The sequence below is a fragment of the Xenopus tropicalis genome, chromosome 5 (assembly GCF_000004195.4).
Source record: "Xenopus tropicalis strain Nigerian chromosome 5, UCB_Xtro_10.0, whole genome shotgun sequence".
Lineage (NCBI taxonomy): Eukaryota > Metazoa > Chordata > Amphibia > Anura > Pipidae > Xenopus > Xenopus tropicalis.
Genome location: NC_030681.2, coordinates 4146538 through 4172318, shown reverse-complemented (window position 1 = coordinate 4172318; position 25781 = coordinate 4146538). Strand labels below are relative to the sequence as shown.

The 25781-nt window shown below is 43.3% G+C and overlaps 1 protein-coding gene across 2 annotated transcripts in view; it reads right to left on the bottom strand.

The window, feature by feature from the left end:
* daam2 (dishevelled associated activator of morphogenesis 2) overlaps positions 1 to 25781 on the bottom strand; it is a 186699-nt gene that overhangs the window by 52037 nt on the left and 108881 nt on the right. For both annotated transcript variants that reach the window (XM_031902004.1, XM_031902005.1), the window contains exons 6-13: positions 19426 to 19759; positions 11572 to 11682; positions 8649 to 8752; positions 8346 to 8412; positions 3681 to 3798; positions 1840 to 1978; positions 1618 to 1676; positions 2 to 186 (exon numbers count right to left, since the gene is read on the bottom strand). In XM_031902004.1, coding sequence (XP_031757864.1) covers positions 2 to 186; positions 1618 to 1676; positions 1840 to 1978; positions 3681 to 3798; positions 8346 to 8412; positions 8649 to 8752; positions 11572 to 11682; positions 19426 to 19759 — 1117 coding nt within the window. The remainder of the gene's footprint in view (position 1; positions 187 to 1617; positions 1677 to 1839; positions 1979 to 3680; positions 3799 to 8345; positions 8413 to 8648; positions 8753 to 11571; positions 11683 to 19425; positions 19760 to 25781) is intronic.

The window sequence follows — 25781 nt, the reverse complement described above, 5'->3', positions numbered from 1 at the left end:
CCGAGAGCTCGTTAAGCTGGGACATGAGATCAGTCATATGATCCCGGGCCTGTCGGAGCTCCGACGATTCCTTCTGCAGTTTGTCTTTCATCTTATTCAACGTCTTCATCATCTCTTCCTTCTCTTGCGTCTTTATCTCACACTCCCGCTCCTTCTTCTCCAACCTGCTGCTCAGCTCCGTGTGGTCTAGGAATTGGGAAACCGGAAATTCAGATTATTATTATTATGCCAGATCGAGACGATTAACACAAGATAAAAAGGACGCACTCAACTAGGAAGACTAGCATGTAGCTGAGCTCAAGCATTATCACTTTACTTCACCATAGCGGCTTGAATATAGTCTTTCATATAGTCTCCATAAGTAGTGATTTTTTCGCCAGGCATGGATTTGCAGCAAAATGTCGCATTTTGCCATTGGCTAATTTTTTGGAAAACTGTGGTTAAAATTTGCAGAGGAAAAAAGTTTGCGGCGACAAAAAAGTCACCAAGAAAAATGTCCCTGGGACAAAAAAGTTGCTTATTGACTTCAATGCATTTTGCAATTTTTTCACCATTTCACAAACAGTTCAGCAGTCTTGCTCATCGATATCCATAGGTTTTTTATATGTCAGATAATTGGCCCACAACATGTCAAAAGGTATTGAGCGTTGCCTTATCGCAGAAAAATGACCAATATTAATTTCATGGGCAGATTTCAGCTTTTGATTTGGAACCTTCAGACCGATTCAGCAGCTTATCTACCTGTGTATGGGAACCCCCGACGGGCCTACCAAACCAATATCTGGCCTACAATTGGGAGATCTTGATCGGGCACGTTTGATTTTCCTGTTGGATCTGCTTGTTTGAGGAGACCTCCATAGAAGTTGATCATACCCAACTTGGCCACCAACATGCTGAGCCAAATCTGTATAACTCACTAAAACCAGATCAAGGTGCCGAGGTCCAGTGGGGCTTTCAAATATGCCTGATAGACCTGCCTGATTTTATTCAATTTAATTGGGAGTTTTTCTGGCCTATGAAGAGTGATTAATTCTATACCTAGCTTCACTAATGACAGTAGAAGCAAAAGATAGACTAAACATGGCCATACAGTGTGTGATCTGCTCGTTTGGTGAGGTCTCCAAATTCTTTGATTGTCTCCCGATATCTGTTTGTTGATCCGGTTCTCTGTCCAACGGCCCATATACTGTAGCGATTTATAGGCCAACACAACTGCTAATTGAATTCTAAAAATCAGACAGGTCTATCAGGCAGATCTGAAAGTCCCACTGGACCTGTCAGCACCTGGTTTTAGTGGTTCTCCATGGATTATACAGATTGTGCCAGCATGTCGGTGGCCAAGTTGGGTATGATCCACTTCTTTGCACGTCTCGCCAGACAAGTAGACTTTACAATGTACTGTGTGTCCAGCTTTAGACTTAACTTTTCAAAGAAACTATGACAACCATTGTCTCCGTGTTTGTATATTGTTTTCCCACCAATATATATGCTTTATTCACACTCCGTGCCTGGCTGCAGCCTCGAGCCCCACTCGGTGTTTACTCAGTCATGGGAAACGCTTTCTGATGTGACTTATAAAGAAGCAAACAGTGGAAAAACATACAAAACACGACCCACCTTTCCTGAACTTCTCCGCTTGTTCTCTCCACTGTTTCACCTCGTTTTCATTGACTAACCTGCCGCAATTCAAATGAAAAATCAGTATTGCTCCACCTAAAACATGTTTAGATACCCTAGATACCCTAGAGTAGGATGAAAGTCCAATGAAAGATGCCGACACAAACACAGTTATATATTAAGACATGTAGGAAATGCCGAGGATGCTATTGTCTAACTTACATCTTAATGATGTTTTTGACGTTGAAGTTCTCCAGCGGCGCAACGTCGGGGTCTTCTCCTTTCTCATCCTGTAGGACGATTTGTTGCAATATTCTATCGAGAAGTTGCCAGTGCTGGATAGTGCTACCGTTCCACTTATCTGTGTAATAATACACATATTCCCTGTTACTGATATCAGAAACACAGTACAAGAAAGTCTTGTTGGATCCTATGTAGTGATTAGTAAAGTTTGGAAATGAGTTTCCATTAAATCAAGTTGTCTGACATTGCAGTTCAGCAAACATGAATCCATTTGCTCTTTATTATACAAAACCTCTTTAGGTAATAGGCTGGCAATCTACAGCACAGTATACAGGAGTTTTATATACATATATATATATACATTTGGGTCATTTCCCTATGGGACCAAACTGTAAATAAAACAATAAAACTCTACTTACTTACTTAAATGATATCCTTATAAACGGTGCTTAGTGACATAATCAGCTATAACTGGAGCTTAGTGATGTCATTGCTGTCACATGACTCACTGAATCTTGTATATTATAATGAATAAAGTACCCCCTGCTGTAAAATATGAGGATAATAGAAGTCACCTTGGAGTTCCATGACCTGTAGAAAAGCACTCAGCCTTCGGCCTCATACCTTTATATGGTCATGGAACCCCTCGGGGGCTTATAATATCCCTATATCTTACAATAGGGGGCACTTTATTCACTATATATTATAAGGAACTCCTCGGGGGCTTTTAATATCCCTATATGTTACAATAGGGGGCACTTTATTCACTATATATTATAAGGAACTCCTCGGGGCTTATAATATCCCTACATGTTACAATAGGGGGTACTTTATGCACTATATATTATAAGGAACTCCTCGGGGGCTTATAATATCCCTATATGTTACAATAGGGGGTATTTTATTCACTATATATTATAAGGAACTCCTCGGGTGCTTATAATATCCCTATATGTTACAATTGGGGGTACTTTATTCACTATATATTATAAGGAACTCCTCGGGGGCTTATAATATCCCTATATGTTACAATAGGGGGCACTTAATTCACTATATATTATAAGGAACCCCTCGGGGGGCTTATAATATCCCTATATGTTACAATAGGGGGTACTTTATTCACTATATATTATAAGGAACTCCTCAGGGACTTATAATATCCCTATATGTTATAATAGGGGGCACTTTATTCACTATATATTATAAGGAACCCCTCGGGGGCTTATAATATCCCTATATGTTACAATAGGGGGCACTTTATTCACTATATATTATAAGGAACTCCTCGGGGGCTTATAATATCCCTATATGTTACAATAGGGGGTACTTTATTCACTATATATTATAAGGAACTCCTCGGGGGCTTATAATATCCCTATATGTTACAATAGGGGGTACTTTATTCACTATATATTATAAGGAACCCCTCGGGGGCTTATAATATCCCTATATGTTACAATAGGGGGTACTTTATTCACTATATATTATAAGGAACTCCTTGGGGGCTTATAATATCCCTATATGCTACAATAGGGGGCACTTTATTCACTATATATTATAAGGAACTCCTCGGGGACTTATAATATCCCTATATGTTACAATAGGGGGCACTTTATTCACTATATATTATAAGGAACTCCCCGGGGGCTTATAATATCCCTATATGTTACAATAGGGGGCACTTTATTCACTATATATTATAAGGAACTCCTCGGGGGCTTATAATATCCCTATATGTTACAATAGGGGGCACTTTATTCACTATATATTATAAGGAACTCCTTGCTGATTCCATACATATACCCAGTAGCGTTACTTACACGGCATCTCTAAACAGTGCTGGAGTATAGATAACAAGTAGGGGTAGGAATCTGTATGTTTCAGCTTCTTCTTTATGAGATCAAACATCTGCGTGGCACTTTTGGTGTCGATGTGGCTCTGGGGGCAAAGAGATAAATATCAGTCAGATGAAAGCTCAGCGGCCACCTTGACTGCCCAAGAACAAAAACCACATAAAAAAACCCTTAAACTCCTACATAACTAAATCCCCTAAGGCAAAGATGGGAGGCATTTTAAATATTTTGACATTCTGTGTTTTGGATAAAATGGAGGCGGGAGAGGTAATACTGTATATGATTTTTAATTACAATTACTTTCACTGTCCATTTAGCACTTCCTACATATCACCTAGGTGGTGCATCTTGTTGAAAACGCAGAGAGATGGAGCAAACTTTGTTCTGACGTCAAACATTATATCAACATTTATTTCAAAGCTATATAGTGGAGTAACATGGTGTCGGACGGTGGGCCATTTGAGCCAAACATCTGTCTGCGCCATCTTTTGAAAAAAGTAAAGAACCCTCCCTGTGGAAGGTCGCTATGGAAAGTCACTTACCCAACATGTAAGAAAACAGTTGGGTGATTGGACAAAGCCGGCGTTTCACCATGGAAACTGCATCGCATTAAAAAAACATCTTGTAACCGCTCAGAAGACGTTAAACGTATCCCCAGCTTAATAAATTCTTCCCATCGTTTCCCCATATGGTGCTCGGATTCCAACACCTGAGAATACGGTTGCCCAGGGCACAATAAAAGGAGGCCCACAACCCGTGCCAACACATACTTTCTAATGATTAGACTGCAGCAATCATTTGTCAAGCAGTTAAGCTAATTACCCAGAGACCCGGGCAAGCTGAATCAGGAATATCGTGTATTTTCATGTGATAATATTCAGCGGATTTTGTTATTCTTCTGCCGCCGTGGCGCTATTGGGCATATTCTATTTACCTAATCAGTCTGGGTATTTCTACTTAAGCATATTATTATATATTATAATAATTATAATTATAATTATTATTATTATTATTATTATTATTATTATTATTATTATTATTATTATATTATTATATATTATTAGCCAGCCGTAGGCACTGATGGGCCAGAAATCTGCACTATTCAGTTATTTAAGCGCTGGCAAAACATCAACCTTTATGTTCTAGGTTACACCATCTACAGAATTCATTTCAGTATTAATTCTATATAACATAATGGTACGAACAGGTACAACTAATGTGCTTATATCTTTAGAGAAATGATATAAATACAATACGGTAAGCTTACAACTCTAAAGCACTAAAGGTGGAAGACTAATATGGAACATAATGACCCCATGACAAAGCCCTGCTGCCTGCCCAGACCTTGCCCTGTTTATTGGACTCTGCTTGTCTGCTGCCTGCCCAGACCTTGCCCTGTTTATTGGACTTTGCTTGTCTGCTGCCTGCCCAGACCTTGCGCTGTCTATTGAACTCTGCTTGTCTGCTGCCTGCCCAGACCTTGCCCTGTTTATTGGACTCTGCTTGTCTGCTGCCTGCCCAGACCTTGCCCTGTTTATTGGACTTTGCTTGTCTGCTGCCTGCCCAGACCTTGCCCTGTTTATTGGACTCTGCATGTCTGCTGCCTGCCAAGACCTTGCCCTGTTTATTGGACTCTGCTTATCTGCTGCCTGCCCAGACCTTGCCCTGTTTATTGGACTTTGCTTGTCTGCTGCCTGCCCAGACCTTGCCCTGTCTATTGGACTCTGGTTGTCTGCTGCCTGCCCAGACCTTGCCCTGTTTATTGGACTCTGCTTATCTGCTGCCTGCCCAGACCTTGCCCTGTCTATTTGACTCTGCTTATCTGCTGCCTGCCCAGACCTTGCCCTGTTTATTGGACTTTGCTTGTCTGCTGCCTGCCCAGATCTTGCCCTGTCTATTGGACTCTGCTTATCTGCTGCCTGCCCAGACCTAGCCCTGTTTATTGGACTTTGCTTGTCTGCTGCCTGCCCAGACCTTGTCCTGGTATACCACTAGTCCTTTTGTCTCCACAGTTCATCGTGACTGGTTATTACACTTTTTCCATGGAACCATATACCTGTGTAAAGCAGAATATGGACCCCGGCCAGTCTACACTCAGCCAGCCAGTTGACAGCGCCTGCCTATCCATCTTTATCTTGGGTTTCCTCAGAGGAACATTTCTATTTATAAGCTGTCAGGCTAAATCTTTCACAGGAAATTTTTCATAAAACCCTACATTTCAGTTGGACCCCGATCCCTCACCGCTGAATGTGGCCTACAAAGTTGCAAGTGTGAATAAAGCCCTACTGACACTAATACTCTGCCGGATCCTTATTTCCCTCAATCCAACACCTTTTGCAGCCATTGGAGAAGAGGAATCCGCCGGTTTTATATCACCCAAATAACCACGTGTTCCCATTCCTGCCGGGCCTTAATGAAACAGATCCGGAGCTCGGTCCTGCCAACGGCCTGTTGCACGTTCCCTTTAGGAACCTCCGCTGAAAGATTCATCGTATTGTGCGGATATTGATAATGTGTGGGGACCTGGGGCACAGCCATTGGGATGTTTTGTTTTATTTCCACATTAGCACATCATTCGTTGTCGCCATTGGACGGACACATGTGGAAGAGGCTCTCTCATTGGCTTCCCCCGTCCCGGTCTTATTAACAAGAAGCCTGGTTGGTTATTATGTGAGGGAACTGCCTTTGTTTGACAGACTTTACTACAGTTCCTCTCGGTGTTTTGTCTGGCCGGGTTTTCATTCTGGGGATTTTCTGGATTGGGCCCAAAGACGTTTTTAAGGCTTTGACGCTTGGAAGGAAAAGTGTTTGCCCTTCGCTCGTGTGAGAAGGAATATTCAACATTGTGTAATAAAAGTCTTAATCTAAGTACCAGTCATGTCATGTACGGCACCTTCCCTCTCTGCTTTGGGAAACGGCTTGTTGGAAACCTGGAGCCGCCAAACATCGGAGAGAAAAGACATTCGGCAGTTTTTTAAATGGGATTCAGGGGCAGCAATTTTTTACAAAAATCTCCATAGGTTTCCCCATATCTCGGTGCCTAACATATATATTTATGACAATCCAGAATGCCAGGTCTTTAGGTATTATAGGTTTAATAGGGGGGTCAGGAACAATCTAACATCTCTGTGGGCGATGCTCAGCCAAAGGGCACGGCCACTGGACTATGGAAACATGGGACGAATAGTATTTTACCATCTGGTAGTTTGATGGGAAAGTCTGGCACTACCACCTTGAAGGCACAATGCCAACGGGAACGTTTGGGGGAGGAGTAATGGGCTGGGGCCGTTTCCATGGTTTGGGCTCCTGGTTTCAGTGAAACCTTTGGGCTACAGGGTACAATGACACTCCTGGCAATTCCCTGCTCCCTACTTTGTGGAACAGTTTGGGGGCCCTCTCCTCTTTCATCACAATAATGCCCCCCCCCAGGCACAGAGCCAGGTCCTACAGAATGGGTTGCTGAGATGGGAAGAACCTGACTGCCCCAAGCTCTGACCCCGACCCAACTGTGGGATGAACTGAAACCCCGACCGTGAGCCTGACCCCCAACATCAGTGCCCAACCTCACTAATGCTTTTGTGGCTGAATGGGACCAACTCCCAGCAACAATGTTCCAACATCTAGGGGGAACCTTCCCAGAAGGATAGGGGCAGTTATAGCAGCAAGGGGAGGGGCAACCCAACTGCCCCCCTGTGGGATGGAACCCCGACTGTGAGCCTGACCCCCAACATCACTGTCCAACCTCACTAATGCCCTTGTGGCTGAATGGGAGCAACTCCCAGCAACACTGTCCCAACATCTAGTGGGAACCTTCCCAGAAGGGTAGGGGCAGTTATAGCAGCAAGGGGTTGGGCAACCCAACTGACCCCTGTGGGATGGAACCCCAACTGTGAGCCTGATCCCCAACATCACTGCCCAACCTCACTAATGCCCTTGTGGCTGAATGGGAGCAACTCCCAGCAACACTGTTCCAACATCTAGTGGGAACCTTCCCAGAAGGGTAGGGGCAGTTATAGCAGCAAAGGGAGGGGCAACCCAACTGACCCCCTGTGGGATGGAACCCCGACTGTGAGCCTGATCCCCAACATTACTGCCCAACCTCACTAATGCCCTTGTGGCTGAATGGGAGCAACTCCCAGCAACACTGTTCCAACATCTAGTGGGAACCTTCCCAGAAGGGTAGGGGCAGTTATAGCAGCAAAGGGAGGGGCAACCCAACTGACCCCCTGTGGGATGGAACCCCGACTGTGAGCCTGATCCCCAACATTACTGCCCAACCTCACTAATGCCCTTGTGGCTGAATGGGAGCAACTCCCAGCAACACTGTTCCAACATCTAGTGGGAACCTTCCCAGAAGGGTAGGGGCAGTTATAGCAGCAGAGGGAGGGGCAACTTCATTTTAATTCCTTTTAGTTTGGGAAGGAGATGAATCCTAAATACTTTATATGAAGCAAACCCTAGTGTAGGTTACCCTACCCTTTTACCACATTTGGGGGGGGGCACTGTGTAACTACAGCATTTTCTGTTCGATTTTTTTCCTGCCCCGCTTGCAAAATTACCAACATATACAGAGGGATTTGAATGGATTATCACAGAAATGACTTTTTTCTATTAAATAAAAGGGGTACTTACCATGTCGAACCTTTTGGCCAATTCGATTTCATCTTCATTTCTCACCATTTCAAAGAAATCTAAATGCCTGCGTACGAGACATTGCAAAGTCAGTGTTTAAAAATACCCAGGAGACAAGGTCAAAAAACATTACACCTAAATAACCCCCAACAATTTAATACTGGAAAATATATCTTATTCTACATACCCCAAAACCTCACTTTTAATTACCCCCCCATCTAGCAAGGAGAGGACCCCAGGACCAAAAGTTGAGGTACATTAAGAGGTCGTAGTATTGTGAGAGTTGGGTAGATAATAACATACCTGTCCAACGTTGCGTTCTCGTGCCGCCTCAGCTTATCAATGACGGGCTGTATTCCCAACATCAGGAACTCAAACCGAAGGTGTAACCGGAATTCTAAATTATCCTGCAAATGGAATAGAAACAAAAGAACATGAGAGTCAACCTGCCCTATTGGTCTGGCAGTCGGAGCTTATCCCCTTATTGGGGGCTATGGCCCCCCAGCATCCTGCTACAGGGATTGTAGTTCAGCAGAGGCTTCAGTGTTTCAGGTTGGACACCCTTGAAGTATATGTTGAATATCAGTTGCTACATACTTTAACCATTTGCCCCCATCCAGGGAATGCCCTTTCTGTTTTACCCCAATACAGTCCTTCCCTAGAGAAAAGGCAGCATTTTCAGCAGTGTCAGGCCAATATATAAATATATATATATATATACTGTATGTAATGTGATGCTATATGTGACCCAATATGCAACTCTATATTTGTCTCTATATGTGACTGGTGGATTCAGTTTGTATGTGACTCTATAAGTGGCTATATATATGACTCTAGTGGGATCAGTTTATATGTGACTCTATTTGTAATTCTATATGTAACGTTATATGTGACGCTAAAGGTAATTCTATCAGTTTCTTTATGTAACTTTATATGTGACTCTATATGTAACTATATGTGACTCAATATGTGACTTTATATGTATAATTCTATATGTAACTTTATAAGTGACTCTATATGTAACTTTATATGTGACTCTATATGTGACTCTATATGTGACTCTATATGTATAATTCTATATGTGACTTTATATGTGACTCTATATGTAACTTTATATGTGACTCTATATGTAATTCTATATGTAACTTTATATGTGACTCTATATGTGACTCTATATGTGACTCTATATGTGACTCTATATGTATAATTCTATATGTAACTTTATAAGTGACTCTATATGTAACTTTATATGTGACTCTATATGTGACTCTATATGTGACTCTATATGTATAATTCTATATGTAACTTTATATGTGACTCTATATGTAACTTTATATGTGACTCTATATGTAATTCTATATGTAACTTTATATGTGACTCTATATGTAACTTTATATGTGACTCTATATGTGACTCTATATGTATAATTCTATATGTAACTTTATATGTGACTCTATATGTAACTTTATATGTGACTCTATATGTAATTCTATATGTAACTTTATATGTGACTCAATATGTAACTTTATATGTGACTCTATATGTAATTCTATATGTAACTTTATATGTGACTCTATATGTAAGTTTATATGTGACTCTATATGTAATTCTATATGTAACTTTATATGTGACTCTAGATGTAACTTTATATGTGACTCTATATGTAATTCTATATGTAACTTTATATGTGACTCTATATGTAAGTTTATATGTGACTCTATATGTAATTCTATATGTAACTTTATATGTGACTCTATATGTAATTCTATATGTAACTTTATATGTGACTCTATATGTGACTTTATATGTGACTCTATATCTGACTCAATATGTGACTCTATATGTGACTCAATATGTAACTTTATATGTGACTCTATATGTGACTCTATATGTGACTCTATATGTGACTCTATATGTGACTCTATATGTGACTCTATATGTATAATTCTATATGTAACTTTATATGTGACTCTATATGTAACTTTATATGTGACTCTATATGTAATTCTATATGTAACTTTATATGTGACTCAATATGTAACTTTATATGTGACTCTATATGTAATTCTATATGTAACTTTATATGTGACTCTATATGTAATTCTATATGTAACTTTATATGTGACTCTAGATGTAACTTTATATGTGACTCTATATGTAATTCTATATGTAACTTTATATGTGACTCTATATGTAAGTTTATATGTGACTCTATATGTAATTCTATATGTAACTTTATATGTGACTCTATATGTAAGTTTATATGTGACTCTATATGTAATTCTATATGTAACTTTATATGTGACTCTATATGTAATTCTATATGTAACTTTATATGTGACTCTATATGTGACTTTATATGTGACTCTATATGTGACTCAATATGTGACTCTATATGTGACTCAATATGTAACTTTATATGTGACTCTATATGTAATTCTATATGTGACTCTATATGTGACTCTATATGTGACTCTATATGTAATTCTATATGTGACTCTATATGTGACTCTATATGTGACTCTATATGTGACTCTATATGTGACTCTAACTGGTTGGATCAGTTTGTATGTGACTGGGAGCTGCCATACTGCCGCTTTCCCTCTCCCAAATCTGCCCCCTCCCTCTACTCTTATTATCCATTTACAAAGAACTGGAAAACCTGCCCCAGGCCTTTATATTTACATTACAATTACGATACAGATCCTATGGCCGCATATTCCCGGATTTCACGCTGCAGTCTCTGAGCCACGTTAATCCTACAGACGGGAAAGGACTGCAGTTTGGGGGAAAGGAATAAACTCCCCTGTAAGGCTGAAACGTAAGTAGATTGTTCCTGTCAGGGCGCAAAAGGCGGCGCGCCACTTGTTAGGAAGGGTCTGTAGGCCCCGCTGTGATATGAAACAGAGCAGTAATGGGAATGTCTAATGGGAATGTCTAACTGCCGGGGCTCAGCCTGTAAATCCCACAGCCAGTTCCCTGGTCTGGTCGGATAATCTCCCGGTTTCACTCCAATTGACTTGAGAACAACCAGGCTTTGTCCGGCTATAAAAATGCCCAGAGCGCCCACAACATTTAGCTGAAAAAAATGATTAGTGCTAATAGTAGGGTGAAAAGAAAAGCCTTAACTTGATGGATGTGTGTCTTTTATCAGCCTCAGATACTACACGACAATAAACACTTCCTAGGAACTGGCCTAAAGGAGAGAGTTCCCTGAAATACTAACCTCCCCGGCGCCCGCGTTCAGAACGGCGTTGATAAAGGACATTATGGCAGTTTTGAGGTTGACTTCATCCCGGTATCTGCCCATACTCCTGTCCAACTCATTCAGCAGGGTCTGGGGGGCAAAACACACACACGGTCACATGATATTGATTGTCTCTCCACTTCATATAATGAATAAATGATGAGTTTATTCCCATATAGACCACAATGAAACAGTAAAGAAGGGCGCCCAATAGAAACCATTACCAGCTTAAGGTTGGTTGTTCCAAATACATATCTTAAAATAAAAAGTGATGCATAAAATTGGCTTCAGAAATCCTTTTAAGAGTGAATAATACTTGAACCCTGTTCTGGGTTAAATCCATTTAATTTGATATATTGTAGATAACCTATAACCAACAGTGCCAGATATACAGGATGCTGTAGGCCAATAGGACAAGAAGGAGACAGTAGGAAAAGATGGAGACAGTTGGGCAAGATGGAGACAGCAAGGCAAGATGGAGACAGTAGGGCAAGATGGAGACAGTAGGGCAAGATGGGGACAGTAGAGCAAGATTGAGACAGTAGGGCAAGATGGAGACAGCAAGGCAAGATGGAGACAGTAGGGCAAGATGGAGACAGTAGGGCAAGATGGGGCAGTAGAGCAAGATTGAGACAGTAGGGCAAGATGGAGACAGTAGGGCAAGATGGGGACAGTAGGGAAAGATGGAGACAGTAGGGCAAGATGGAGACAGTAGGGCAAGATGGGGACAGTAGGGCAAGATGGAGACAGTAGGGCAAGATGGAGTCAGTAGGACAAGATGGAGACAGTAGGGCAAGATGGAGACAGTAGGGCACGATGGAGACAGTAGGGCGCGATGGAGACAGTAGGGCAAGATGGAGTCAGTAGGACAAGATGGAGACAGTAGGGCACAATGGGGACAGTAGGGCAAGATGGAGTCAGTAGGACAAGATGGAGACAGTAGGGCACGATGGAGACAGTAGGACAAGATGGAGACAGTAGGGCGCGATGGAGACAGTAGGGCACAATGGGGACAGTAGGGCAAGATGGAGACAGTAGGGCAAGATGGAGACAGTAGGGCAAGATGGAGACAGTAGGGCAAGATGGAGACAGTAGGGCACAATGGAGACAGTAGGGCACAATGGGGACAGTAGGGCAAGATGGAGACAGTAGGACAAGATGGAAACAGTAGGACAAGATGGAGACAGTAGAGCAAGATGGAGACAGTAGGGCAAGATGGAGCCAGTAGGACAAGATGGAGACAGTAGGGCAAGATGGAGACAGTAGGGCACAATGGAGACAGTAGGGCACAATGGGGACAGTAGGGCAAGATGGAGACAGTAGGGCAAGATGGAGACAGTAGGGCAAGATGGAGACAGTAGGGCACAATGGGGACAGTAGGGCAAGATGGAGACAGTAGGGCAAGATGGAGACAGTAGGGCTAGATGGAGACAGTAGGGCACAATGGGGACAGTAGGGCAAGATGGAGAAAGAAGGACAAGATTGAGACAGTAGGGCAAGATGGGGACATTAGGGCAAGATGGGGACAGTAGAGCAAGATGGAGACAGTAGGGCAAGATGGAGACAGTAGGGCAAGATGGAGACAGTAGGACAAGATGGGGAGAGTAGGGCAAGATGGAGACAGTAGGACAAGATGGGGAGAGTAGGGCAAGATAAAGACAGTAGGACAAGATGGGGAGAGTAGGGCAAGGTGGAGACTGTAAGGAGATGGAGACAGTAGAGCAAAATGGATATAGTAGGACAAGATGGAGACAGTAAGGCAAGGGTGAACACAATACAGAAAGACAGCAGGGCGTAACAGAGAATATAAGGAGACTGTAGGGCAAGATGGAGACAGTAGAGTACCATCAAAACAGTGGGGCAAAATGAAAACAATAGGGCAAATAGGTAAAGTAAAACAGAGATAGTTGAGCATTATAGACACAGTAAGGCAAGATGGAGACAGTAAGGTAAGATGGGGATAATAGGGCACAATGGAAAAATGAGAGTAGGAGAATATGGAGACAATAGGGCAAAATGTTGAAAAAAGGACAGCAGTAGACCAAGGTCATCATGAAAACAATAGGGCTAAATGGTGACGGACAAAGCAGAACAAGATACAGAGGGTAGCACATTATATTAGTGTTTCCCAACCTGCAGCCTCACTTGTCATTCATGTAGGACTCACAGATGCCCCCGTTAGACCTTCCATATATTATATAGACAGGTCAATTCACATGCACTTGGCTGTAATTTATTGATTCACTTCTTCTAAACTATTTCTCTTTTCCTTTTTTAAATGGAGCACAATAAGTCCAAATAGAATGAATGCTCTTTGTCTTTAGTTCTGGTAGAAGACACAAGGAAAGCAGGGGTGGTAGGTGGTCCAGTTACTATAGAGAGGTGAGTGACCATTTTTATAACCCTTATAATATAACATGTATGTTGCTGTGATAGGGAAATTAGATTGTAAGCTCCACTGGTGCTATTTAAACAATTAAAAAGTACAAAGTGGTTCCCCTAAATACACACAACTGCTTTCCCAATGACACGGAAGAGCACGGAACGTTGTGCCAGAGTAAGATAGAGTTATCCCAGATTCTCTTTGGAATGTTCCTTTACAGGAAACAAGAGGATCTCCAGGCTCCATCATTCTCCCAGTCGTATATAGATGAGGGCAATTTCCATTGTTGGGAAGTATTTAGGTCTCATGTTATATGAATGATGTGAAACCCAGTGGCAAAACACATGGACTCCGGTGACGTTTGGCTCGGTTAGTCGGGGGGCGGGGGGCAAAGCAGATGGTTTCAATTGGAGAGACTGGAAGTCACCCAGGCCTGGAAATAGGATTCTCCATGAGCATCACACGGGGAATGTTGTATTTGGAGCCCTGTCTCTGCCGTCTCCTGTCATAGCAAAGCAAACTCTATTCTATCAGCCCCTCTGACTCCATATCTGCATTAAAGGGGAACTAAGACCTCATTAACTGTCTTCATTTCAATCTGCTTCCACTAACCCGCCTTATATCTGCCACTTCTCTACTTTATTTGTCCCATAGAATTGAGGCTGCACTTGTAGCCATTTCCTCTCTGAAAGGAATGAAAACATTCTGTATTGGAGAGTAGGGACCAATCAGGGACCATCAGATAATCTAATAAGGCCAAAGGCAAGATGGCAATAATGATACATTCAGTGTCAGACCATGATACCAGGAAAACTCCCGGTAGGCCCAAGTGTCAGTGGGCTCTCCTGCTTCTAACTATTTACTGGAGTTGGACTGGTCCATTGGGATACCAGGAAAACTCCTGGTGTGCCCAGGTGTCAGTGGGCCCTCCTGCTTCTAACTGTTTGCTGGAGTTGGACTGGTCCATTGGGATACTAGGAAAACTCCTGGTGGGCCCAGGTGTCAGTGGGCCCTCTTGCTTCCAACTGGAGTTGGACTGGTCCATTGGGATACCAGGAAAACTCCTGGTGGGCCCAGGTGCCAGTGGGCCCTCTTGCTTCTAACTGTTTGCTGGAGTTGGACTGGTCCATTGGGATACTAGGAAAACTCCTGGTGGGCCCAGGTGTCAGTGGGCCCTCCTGCTTCTAACTGTTTGCTGGAGTTGGACTGGTCCATTGGGATACTAGGAAAACTCCTGGTGGGCCCAGGTGTCAGTGGGCCCTCCTGCTTCTAACTGTTTGCTGGAGTTGGACTGGTCCATTGGGATACCAGGAAAACTCCCGGTGGCCCCAGGTGCCAGTGGGCCCTCTTGCTTCTAACTGTTTGCTGGAGTTGGACTGGTCCATTGGGATACCAGGAAAACTCCCGGTGGCCCCAGGTGCCAGTGGGCCCACTTGCTTCTAACTGTTTGCTGGAGTTGGACTGGTCCATTGGGATACCAGGAAAACTCCCGGTGGCCTGCTTCATGCTCTATTTCTGTATGAGAACAAAAGGAACAATGAGCCTAGGATAATAAAGAGATTAAATGAACAAAGGATAGTTTAGAGAGTGGGCCCATGGTCCATGGTTCTCTGGTGGTCCCCTGGCATCTCGGTCCGACACTGGATACATTCCCCTTTGGTTAGTTCACATTGGGAAATGAATGTTGATGGAACATGTGACCCTTTGGCCTGATAGGGAAGCGCTACATTACATCGTTATCATCTCATATCATTCCCATATTGTCTATCTTGTCTCTACCATCTTGTGGCCAGAAGAATCCCCTAGTTCTTTTCTCCAGACTCCACACTAGAAAGGTCCTTTAGCTGTAGATCGGGGATCACGACTAATGAATCTCACATGTTGAGCTGAGACTGACGAACCTCTTTCATTAAATTTTGTCTGCTCTCCACGTTGGGTTCTGTCCATTTATCTTGCATTCCTCTCTTATTGTGTCTTACACATGGCTATCCCCAATGGCTTAACCTTGTTTCAACTCTCCTCGCACACCCACAGACTGGGCTTGTAGCGCTGTCAGGCTAAAAACCCACAGACAATCTGTATATTCCCTTCCAAAGATGTCTGGGAACCCCCTTCCCAAAACAAGTTAATGTGCAATCTGGAAATTGCACTTTTTCGCCACAGAAATAAGATAATTAAGTCAGGGTTCCCAAAATATATATGCAGGGAAGATCACTTGAAATTAACATTTAGTATGTTGGCCATTCCTATCAAACATATTTCTAATAATACGACTTTCTCCTTACACAATTGCTCTGAAGAACCAAGGAGGTTGGATTAAGTGTAACTGGGAAGTACAAGGGGGTTGCTAAGGAAGCATCAGCAATTAGGTGGGCTCCAAAGAGCAGGAGTTGTAGCTAGGATGAGTGGACATATCAGGTATTATAGAATAAGATGGAGAGATAAATTAAGATGGCAGTAGCAGGACAAGATGGAGATGAGAGGGCAATATGGCACTAGCAGGACAATAGGATGGAATAGATATGATAAGGCAGTATGGAGACTGTTGGGCAAGAAGGAAACAGAATGACAAGATAAAGACATTGGAACAAGGCGTGGATTGTAGCATAGTGTGGCAACAGTAGGACAAGATGGAGAGAGCTTGGCACAATGGCACCAATATAGAAAAATGGAGGACAAGAAGGAGATTACTGCACCATATGGAGAAGGTAGAGTAAGATGGGGATAGTATAAAAACATGAGGACAGTAGAAAGAGATAGTTACAATACGGCAAGCGTGGAATATTGGAACAGTAGATTGAAACTGTAGACACAAGAAGAAGATGGGGACAGTATGACTAGATAGAGCCAGTAGAGCAAGATGAAGATAGTAAGGCAAGATGGAGACAGTAGGACAAGATGGACCCTGTAGTGCAAGATAGAGACAGTAGGGCAAGATGGAGACAGTAGGGCAAGATGGACCCTGTAGTGCAAGATAGAGACAGTAGGGCAAGATGGAGACAGTAGGGCAAGATGGAGACAGTAGGACAAGATGGACCCAGTAGTGCAAGATGGAGACAGTAGGGCAAGAGGAAGATAGTAAGGCAATATGGAGACAGCAGGGCAAGATGGTCCCTGTATTGCAAGATGGAGACAGTACGGCAAGATGAAGACAGTAGGACAAGATGGAGACAGTAGGGCAAAATGGAGACAGTAGCGGATGATGGAGACAGTAGGGCAAGATGGAGACTGTAGGACAAGATGGACCCAGTAGTGCAAGATGGAGACAGTAGGGCAAGATGAAGACAGTAGGACAAGATGTAGACAGTAAGACAAAATAGAGAAAGCAAGACAAAATAGAGACAGTAGGGCAAGATGGAGACAGTAGAGCAAGATGGAGACAGTGGAGCAAGATGAAGACAGTAGGACAACATGTAGACAGTAAGACAAAATAGAGACAGTAAGACAAAATAGAGACAGTAGGGCAAGATGGAGACAGTAGAGCAAGATGAAGACAGTAGGGCAAGATGTCGACAGTAGGGCAAGATGGTGACAGTAGAATAAGATGAAGACAGTAGGGCAAGATGTCGACAGTAGAATAAGATGAAGACAATGCAGCAATTACCACTTTTTACCACTTGCTCAACCTGCAGCACTTTTTGCTGAAGGGTCCTACTTTATACATAAATAAATATTTTGTTTTGCCTAAAGTCTCACAGCCACTAATGACAGACTGGATGAGGATTTCCTTGTCACATGCAGTAATTTGTTTCAGATAGAAGGAATGTAATGGCAGTGACCATGTTGTGCAATATGTTAGTGCTACCGGTCCCATCCATTAAGTACACAAGTCTTGGACAATAATCCCTCTTGCATCTGGCCTACACCAGAGCCAAGCAGTATGACTTCTCCTGAATTCCAGATGTCTTGGTGCTGACGTCTAGTTCACACTTTCCATTACAAGTTGTTTGGAATCACAGCCGCATATTTTCCATTCCCCCTGATCATAAAGCACTTGTCTCGTTGCACCTTCCGGCTGAAAGGCTTGTGTTTGATTATTGGGAGCCGGCCGCAACTGTCGTCTGATGTTTCTCCTTAGTGCAAATGAGCAGGGCAGGCATTCCCTGTTTCCTAACACAAGCCATGGGATATTACAGGCTAATTGGTTTCAATTTGAGAGCATCCAATGACGGGACAATTAACTCTTCTCCAAACGTTGGGAGCAAGCGAATGGAAGGAGGTCCATGGAGATGGTCAACTTATTGTACACCTATGGGTAGCAAGGTATGAAGAAAGGAAACATCCAGTTGGGTCCCCAAACAGATGGGGGCACATAGGTAAAAAAATAATATTTTCCATTATGTTTTGGCTTATTCTATTCTGAATTAAATAAGATGTCCCTTCTGAGGCCGGGACATACTTTCCACCTTAAAACTACAGCCCAAAAAAAAAAAAGGAGCAGGTATATATCCATAGATTTTTCCCATGCACTAGACGTTGCGTAGACATTATTGCGGTCGCCGTTCCCCCTACACAGGAATTCACACTTTCACTGATGTGGATTTGGAACGTCCAAGAGTGAGGACAAGAAATTGGTCCGGTCTGAGCAACTCTGCAATTACAAACTTTATTTAAAATAACGAGCTGTCTCGTACGTCAGTTTCAGCGCACCATGAATTGCTGGCTCCGACGGTTGTGGTGTAACGTGAGCCTCCGTCTCGGGCGCAGAGGCAAAATTGCTGTTGTGCTACAAAGTATCAACAAGGGAGAATATCGAGTTGTTTGCTTGGGAGGAGGGTTTCTGACTGGTGTCAGTCTAGACAGAGTGTGGCTTCCCAAACTGTGGAGACCACCCCACTAGGGTTCCACGGATTTCTTTTTATGAAACCCATGGCCTACACGACCCAAAAACAGCAAGACACTGCCCTGTTGTAGACTTATAGGTGGAGAGTGTTGTGTTTCCATTTCAGAAGACCCTGGTGAGACTCAATCTAAGGCACAGTGCAGCCAGAGTTTACAGAATACAAAAATGAAATTATAGAAATAGAAAAATGAGCTAAAACAATGAAAAATGAGCTAAAACATAGGTCTACCATGTTCTAGCTGAATACACAATGTATAAAGATCACTTTGGATCAGCTAGAAAAGTGGTTCTCAACCTTCCTAATGCCATGACCCTTTAATACAGTTCCTCATGTTGTGGTGACCCCCAACCATAGAGGAGCGGTGTCTTGTTTCCTAAGACCATCGGAAATATGTTTTTTTCCGATGGTCTTAGGCGCCCCCTGTGAAAGGGTCGTTCGACCCTCTAAGGGGTCCCGACCCTCAGGTTGAGAACCGCTGAGCTAGAACCATGTAGAAATTATCCGAACAAAAGTCTGATGGACACAACTTTTTTCTAATTTTGGTATATCAAAGATTTGGCCACTAAATAAATGACTTGATTGTTTTAGTCTAAACCCATACAGTACCTGGAATCGGGTTCGTTCCGCCGCGTAAACCTGGTAATGTAACATAGCTTGAAGCACCTTCTTGTGCCCATCTGGGACTAAGCACACAGCTCCTAGAATCTCCAGAACAGCGATCTTGGTCTTGATGTTCTCCGTCCGTAAGCTCTGGGAGATGATGTTGATGCTCTCAGGGTGGGCCAATACATGCGCCCGTCCCTGGGAATTATTCATGAGAGCCTTGATACACCCTATAACGGATGTGTGTATTCGGCTCTCGGACGTCTCATAGTCCATACTCTTTAGGAAGTTCAACAAGCAGGTCAGGCCATCCAGCTCAATAAACCTAGTTACAAACCTAAAAAGAAAAAAAAAATTCAGCTGTGGATATAAATCAGTTGGTGCCATACAAGCCACTGGCTACTCCAATGAGGGGCCAAGTCATTGATACAGGGCTGACGTAGAGTACAAAGCATGTTCTTATCATCTATAGAACTCTCCTGAAGGTTGCTAATCCCCACACAAAAGTGGTCCCCAACTGTGAGGCTAAGAGGCCTGGTTGGGGTCCCACCCTGAAGTCCTGAAGGCTATTTACTCTTTTGGAGGTCGCTAATCCCCATACAACAGTGGACCCCAACTGTGAGGCTCGGGGGCCTGGTTGGAGGCCCAGCCTGAAGTCCTGCTAGAAATTCTATTTACTCTTCTAGATACCCCTAAAGTTCATTTTGGAGGTCATAGATTTGGGATGAAAACTTAATTTATGTACTAGATAGGCTTGAAACTTGGACTGAATGTCCAATAGAGTATAATACAATGTTTGGATAGGTTGATAAAGGGCTGACGTAGAGTACAAAGTATGTTCTTATCATCTATAGAACTCTCCTGAAGGTCGCCAATCCCCATACAACAGTGGACCCCAACTGTGAGGCTCAGAGGCCTAGTTGGGGGCCCAGCCTGAAGTCCTGCTAGAAATTCTATTTACTCTTCTAGATACCCCTAAAGTTCATTTTGGAGGTCATAGATTTGGGATGAAAACTTCATTTATGTCCTAGATAGGCTTGAAACTTGGGCTGAATGTCCAATACAGTATAATACAATGTTTGGATAGGTTGATAAAGGGCTGACGTAGAGTACAAAGTATGTTCTTATTATCTATAGAACTCTCCTGAAGGTCGCCAATCCCCATACAACAGTGGACCCCAACTGTGAGGCTCAGAGGCCTAGTTGGGGGCCCAGCCTGAAGTCCTGCTAGAAAGGCTATTTCCTCTTCTAGTTACTCCTAAAGGTCATAGATTTGGGATGAAAACTTCATTAATGTCCTAGATAGGCTTGAAACTTGGGCTGAATGTCCAATACAGTATAACACAATGTTTGGATATGTTTTGGATATGTTGATACAGGGCTGATGTAGAGTACAAAGTATGTTCTTATCATCTATAGAACTCTCCTGAAGGTCACTAATCCCCATACAACAGTGGACCCCAACTGTGAGGCTCAGAGGCCTGGTTGGAGGCTCAGCCTGAAGTCCTGAAGGCTATTTACTCTTCTAGATACTCCAGAAGGTAATTTTGGAGGTCATAGATTTGGGATGAAAACTTCAATTAATGTCCTAGATAGGCTTGAAACTTGGGATGAATGTCCAATACAGTATAATACAATATGTTTTTGAACCAAGAGGGCCCTGGGCAATTGGTGGGCCCCCAAAAGCTTCAACAGAATAAGTCTAAAAAATGAAGTCCTCAATCCCAGGGGGTTGTGGTAATTTTTTAGATCTTTACAGATTATTATCATCATGGGGTCCATCTTTCCGGCCAATACAATAGTATCAAGGAAGGGTTTGGTATTTGTTTTCTCAGAAGAAAGACAGGCACCATGTTTTCATCTTGTCCCTAGCAAAGTAGCAGTAATAGAATTATGAGGCTCATTTTGGATATAACAGCTTTACAGAGCCGGCACGGTTCAGAGCCCAAATGATATTCATCAGTGCAGCTAATGCTACAAGGAAGCTTAGCCAAGACTCATACATGGCTGCAAAACACAAACATCGGAGCAGACTCTCCCCAGTGACTTGTTGGGCAGAGCAGCAACTAAATGGAACTTATTTTATAGGAAAGGGAGGAATGTCTAGCTTTCTGCTGATTTTCAATAGAATGTAATGTACTTGCATGGATTTGTGTTGGGCTTTCTCCAAAGATAACCTGTTGCCTATGTCAGTGTTTTATATAAAAATAATGGAGGTCGTTCAAGTCTTATGTCACTAGGCTTTCTCCCCGGGGACAGGGTCACCTTAGTCAGGTGTCACAGGTCATGGTCATGTACTATTTACTAGCCCCTCCTCCTGGTGACTGAAGCCCATGGTCATAGTTACCATAAATAGGTGTAACTAGCCTCTCTCCCTGGGCAGTATAGCCAATGGTCATTATAGTCAGATATAATTAGTCTTTCTCCCTTGGTAATGAAGCAAATGGTCACAGTCACCCTAGTCAGGGGTAACTAGCCTTTCCTCCTGGTGAATGAATCCCATGGTCATCCTTGTCAGGGGTAACTAGCCTTTCCTCCTGGCAAATGAATCTCATGGTCACCCTAGTCAGGTGCAACTAGCCGTTTCTCCTGGTGAATGAATCCCATGGTCAACCTTGTCAGGTGTAATTAGCCTTTCTTACTGGGCAATGAAGCCAGTGATCATTATAGCCAGATGTAATTAGTCTTTCTCCCTTGGTAATGAAGCCCATGGTCACCCTAGTCAAGCGCAACTAGCCTTTCCTCCTGGTGAATGAATCCCATGGTCATCCTTGTCAGGTGTAACTAGCCTTTCTTACTGGGCAATGAAGCCAGTGATCATTATAGTCAGATGTAATTAGTCTTTCTCCCTTGGTAATGAAGCCCATGGTCACCCTAGTCAAGCGCAACTAGCCTTTCCTCCAGGTGAATGAATCCCATGGTCATCCTTGTCAGGGGTAACTAGCCTTTCTTACTGGGCAATGAAGCCAGTGATCATTATAGTCAGATGTAATTAGTCTTTCTCCCTTGGTAATGAAGCCCATGGTCACCCTAGTCAAGTGCAACTAGCCTTTCCTCCTGGTGAATGAATCCCATGGTCATCCTTGTCAGGTGTAACTAGCCTTTCTTACTGGGCAATAAAGCCAGTGATCATTATAGTCAGATGTAATTAGTCTTTTTCCCTTGGTAATGAAGCAAATGGTTATGGTCACCCTAGTAAGGTGTTACTAGCCTTTCCTCCTGGTGAATGAATCCCATGCATGGTCATTCTTGTCAGGTGTAACTAGCCTTTTTTACTGGGCAATGAAGTCAGTGGTCATCCTTGTCAGGTATAACTAGCCTTTCTTACTGGGCAATGAAGCCAGTGGTTATTAAAGTCAGATGTAATTAGTCTTTCTCCCTTGATAATGAAGCCCATGGTCATGGTCACCTTAATAAGGTGTAACTAGCCTTTCTCCCTGGGCAATGAGACCCATGGTCATCCTAATGAGGTGCCAAGGCCTACCTTGGGAATAAAACTCAAGGGGGGGGGGGGTCTTTTCCCATCCTCAACATTAGTACATAAGGATAAAGGGGTTGTTCACCTTTAAAAATTTACTTTTAGTATGACATAGAGAGTACAATTATAAGATCATTTACAATTCATTTTTTATTATTTGCGATTTTTTAATTATTTAGCTTTTTGTTAACCTGCTCTCCAGTTTGGAATTTCAGCAGCTATCCGGTAGCTAGGGTCCAAATTACCATAGCAACCAAGCAGGGGTGTGAATAACAGTCTGTAATATGAAGATAAACAATAGAACTGGAGCCTCACAGAGCAATAGGTGTTTGGTTGCCGGGGTCAGTGACCCCCATTTGAAAGCTGTAAATAGTCAGAAGAAGAAATAATTCAAAAACTCTAAAAAAATAAAGACCAATTGAAAAGTTGCTAAGAATAGGCCATTCTGTAACATACTAAAAGTTAACCTTTTAACATCTACTGAGAACATAAATACAGTAATTGCCAAACAAAGCGAAATGTGCAGAGACAGAAATAATCTGGCTCCGTTCCCTGACACCAAATGACCCACGTTGGGGTCACGTCGGAGTGGCTTTGGCCCCCGTCCCCGGCTGGCATTCCCGGCTAATTAAACTCAGGAACCACCAATCTTCCTTTTCATAATATTCCCAACAGGAAAGCGACATCCCTAAATATGAACTCTCCGTAGATATGAGTCTCCGGGCACGTACGGGGGGCGAGGGGGTTTGTACAACTTGCTCCATCCGCCATGACACATCCCCCCGGGGGGGTTTTATCTGACGAGAGTGAGTAACAGCAAGTGGGAGTAAATCATGTAGCGCCGTGATACCAAAATGGCCCGTTGTCATGGAAACAGGAAATATTTCAAATTAAGTCTCCAGTTCCATTCTGGTTTCTTCTAAATAATTCTCTCTCTGATGTACAGTTTACAGCAGCCATTTATTATTATTATTATTATTATTATTAACTAGCGATGAGCCCATTTTTTTTTATCGCCAAACATGGATTCGCAGCGAAATTCAGCTTTTCGCCATTGGCAAATTTTTGGGTGAAACTGCTCAAAAATTTGCGACAAAAATAAATTGGGTGAGACAAAAAAGTTGTAGAAAGTTGCAAAAAAAAAAAAAAAGTGGGTTTGGAGCATCCCTAGAAAAACGCACACGTTAAAACTGGCAGAGGCGTAAAAATTTGTCACACGTAAAAATTGTTGTGTGTAAGAAAAGTCGCCCATTGACGTCAACGCGTTTCGCAAATTTTTTTGCAGTTTCATGATTTTTTTAAAGGGAAAGTATATGCAACAGATGGGGGTATACCTCAAACACAAACTGATCCCTGCTGGGCACTCCGGGGTCCACAGGTCCCCCTCTTCCGACATGCTTAAGTATGGGGGAGGGGTTAGGTGGGGGTGGAGCCTGGGGGTGGGGCCAATGGACGGGAGTCCCTTGGGGGGTGGGGCCCCTGAGGTGGCAGCCCTGGTGGGCCCTCCACCCTTGGATTTACATACAAAGCAACTAATAACCAATACAATTAGTTTGAGTGCCCTGCCCAAAAGAGCTTACAATCTAAAAGATATCATGCTGTCATCATGCTAAGTGGGAGGGGACTAGAACGGTCAAAAGTGTGAGAAGGATCGAGGGGCTTCTGTACATATTAAATCCATGTTATTTGTAAATGTGATCTGTCTGTACTTTGTATTCCCTTCACTGCTGGTTGTGACACCTGAATCAATGTAGCAGCTGGATATTCTCATTGTTAGAATCGGAGATAAACGTGAGTGACCCGGTCTGAGCTCCATTAAACCTGCCCCGCTCTTCTACATTGGTTTCCATTTGTTTTGTGTGTGTTTTTTTCTTCTTCAGGAATTTGGCCCCTGGCCACGCGCTGGCCCCGAGCCCATTTGGCAGCCGACGAGTTGAGTCTCTGGAAATTAGTTGAGACACAGGCCTTTAACTAGAAACTTGGCTGCTTCCACCTATTAAAAGGTTTTAAGGCCGTGCCAAGAAGGCTTAAAAGAAGAGTGGAGCTGCGAGTGGAGCTGGGACTTTGCGCTGCTGAGTCGATTTTGCCCTGATTATTAACAGATGAGCCAATTCCATTTCATTGGACAAATGCAGCTGCGCCAGATTCAGCCCCCAGAAATAGGTCCATCCGCATTCTGCTATTGGGGTTGGGGTTCCGCTATTGGGGTTGTGGTTCCACTTTTGGGGTAAGGGTTCCGCTATTGGGGTTGGGGTTCCGCTATTGGGGTTGGGGTTCTGCTATTGGGGTTGGGTTTCCGCTATTGGGTTTGGGGTTCCGCTATTGGGGTTCCGCTATTGGTGTTGGGGTTCCACTATTGGGGTTGGGGTTCCGCTATTGGTGTTGGGGTTCTGCTATTGAGGTTGGGGTTCTGCTATTGGGGTTGGGGTTCCGCTATTGGGGTTGGGGTTCTGCTATTGGGGTTGGGGTTCCGCTATTGGTGTTGGGGTTCTGCTATTGAGGTTGGGGTTCTGCTATTGGGGTTGGGGTTCCGCTATTGGGGTTGGGGTTCTGCTATTGGGGTTGGGGTTCTGCTATTGGGGTCTGTGCTGGATCCGCACTGGGGGTCCGGTGGGTTTGGCTTATAAGCCCTTCCAGTTCAGAATATCCGTGGGGCGCTGGCTCATAAACACATTTTATTGGTGCCGCTGAGCTGATTAATATTCATTATATGGGGCAACGATTAGAGATAAATCCACAGTCTGGGGCAGTGGGACGTCCAGGGTAAAGCTAAGTGACAAGTGGGGCTTATTCATAGCCTAGGCAGTAACCCATGGCAACAATCAATATAAATGTATGATTGTATGCAAAATGGATCTACTGCCTCACCTTGTACTGATGT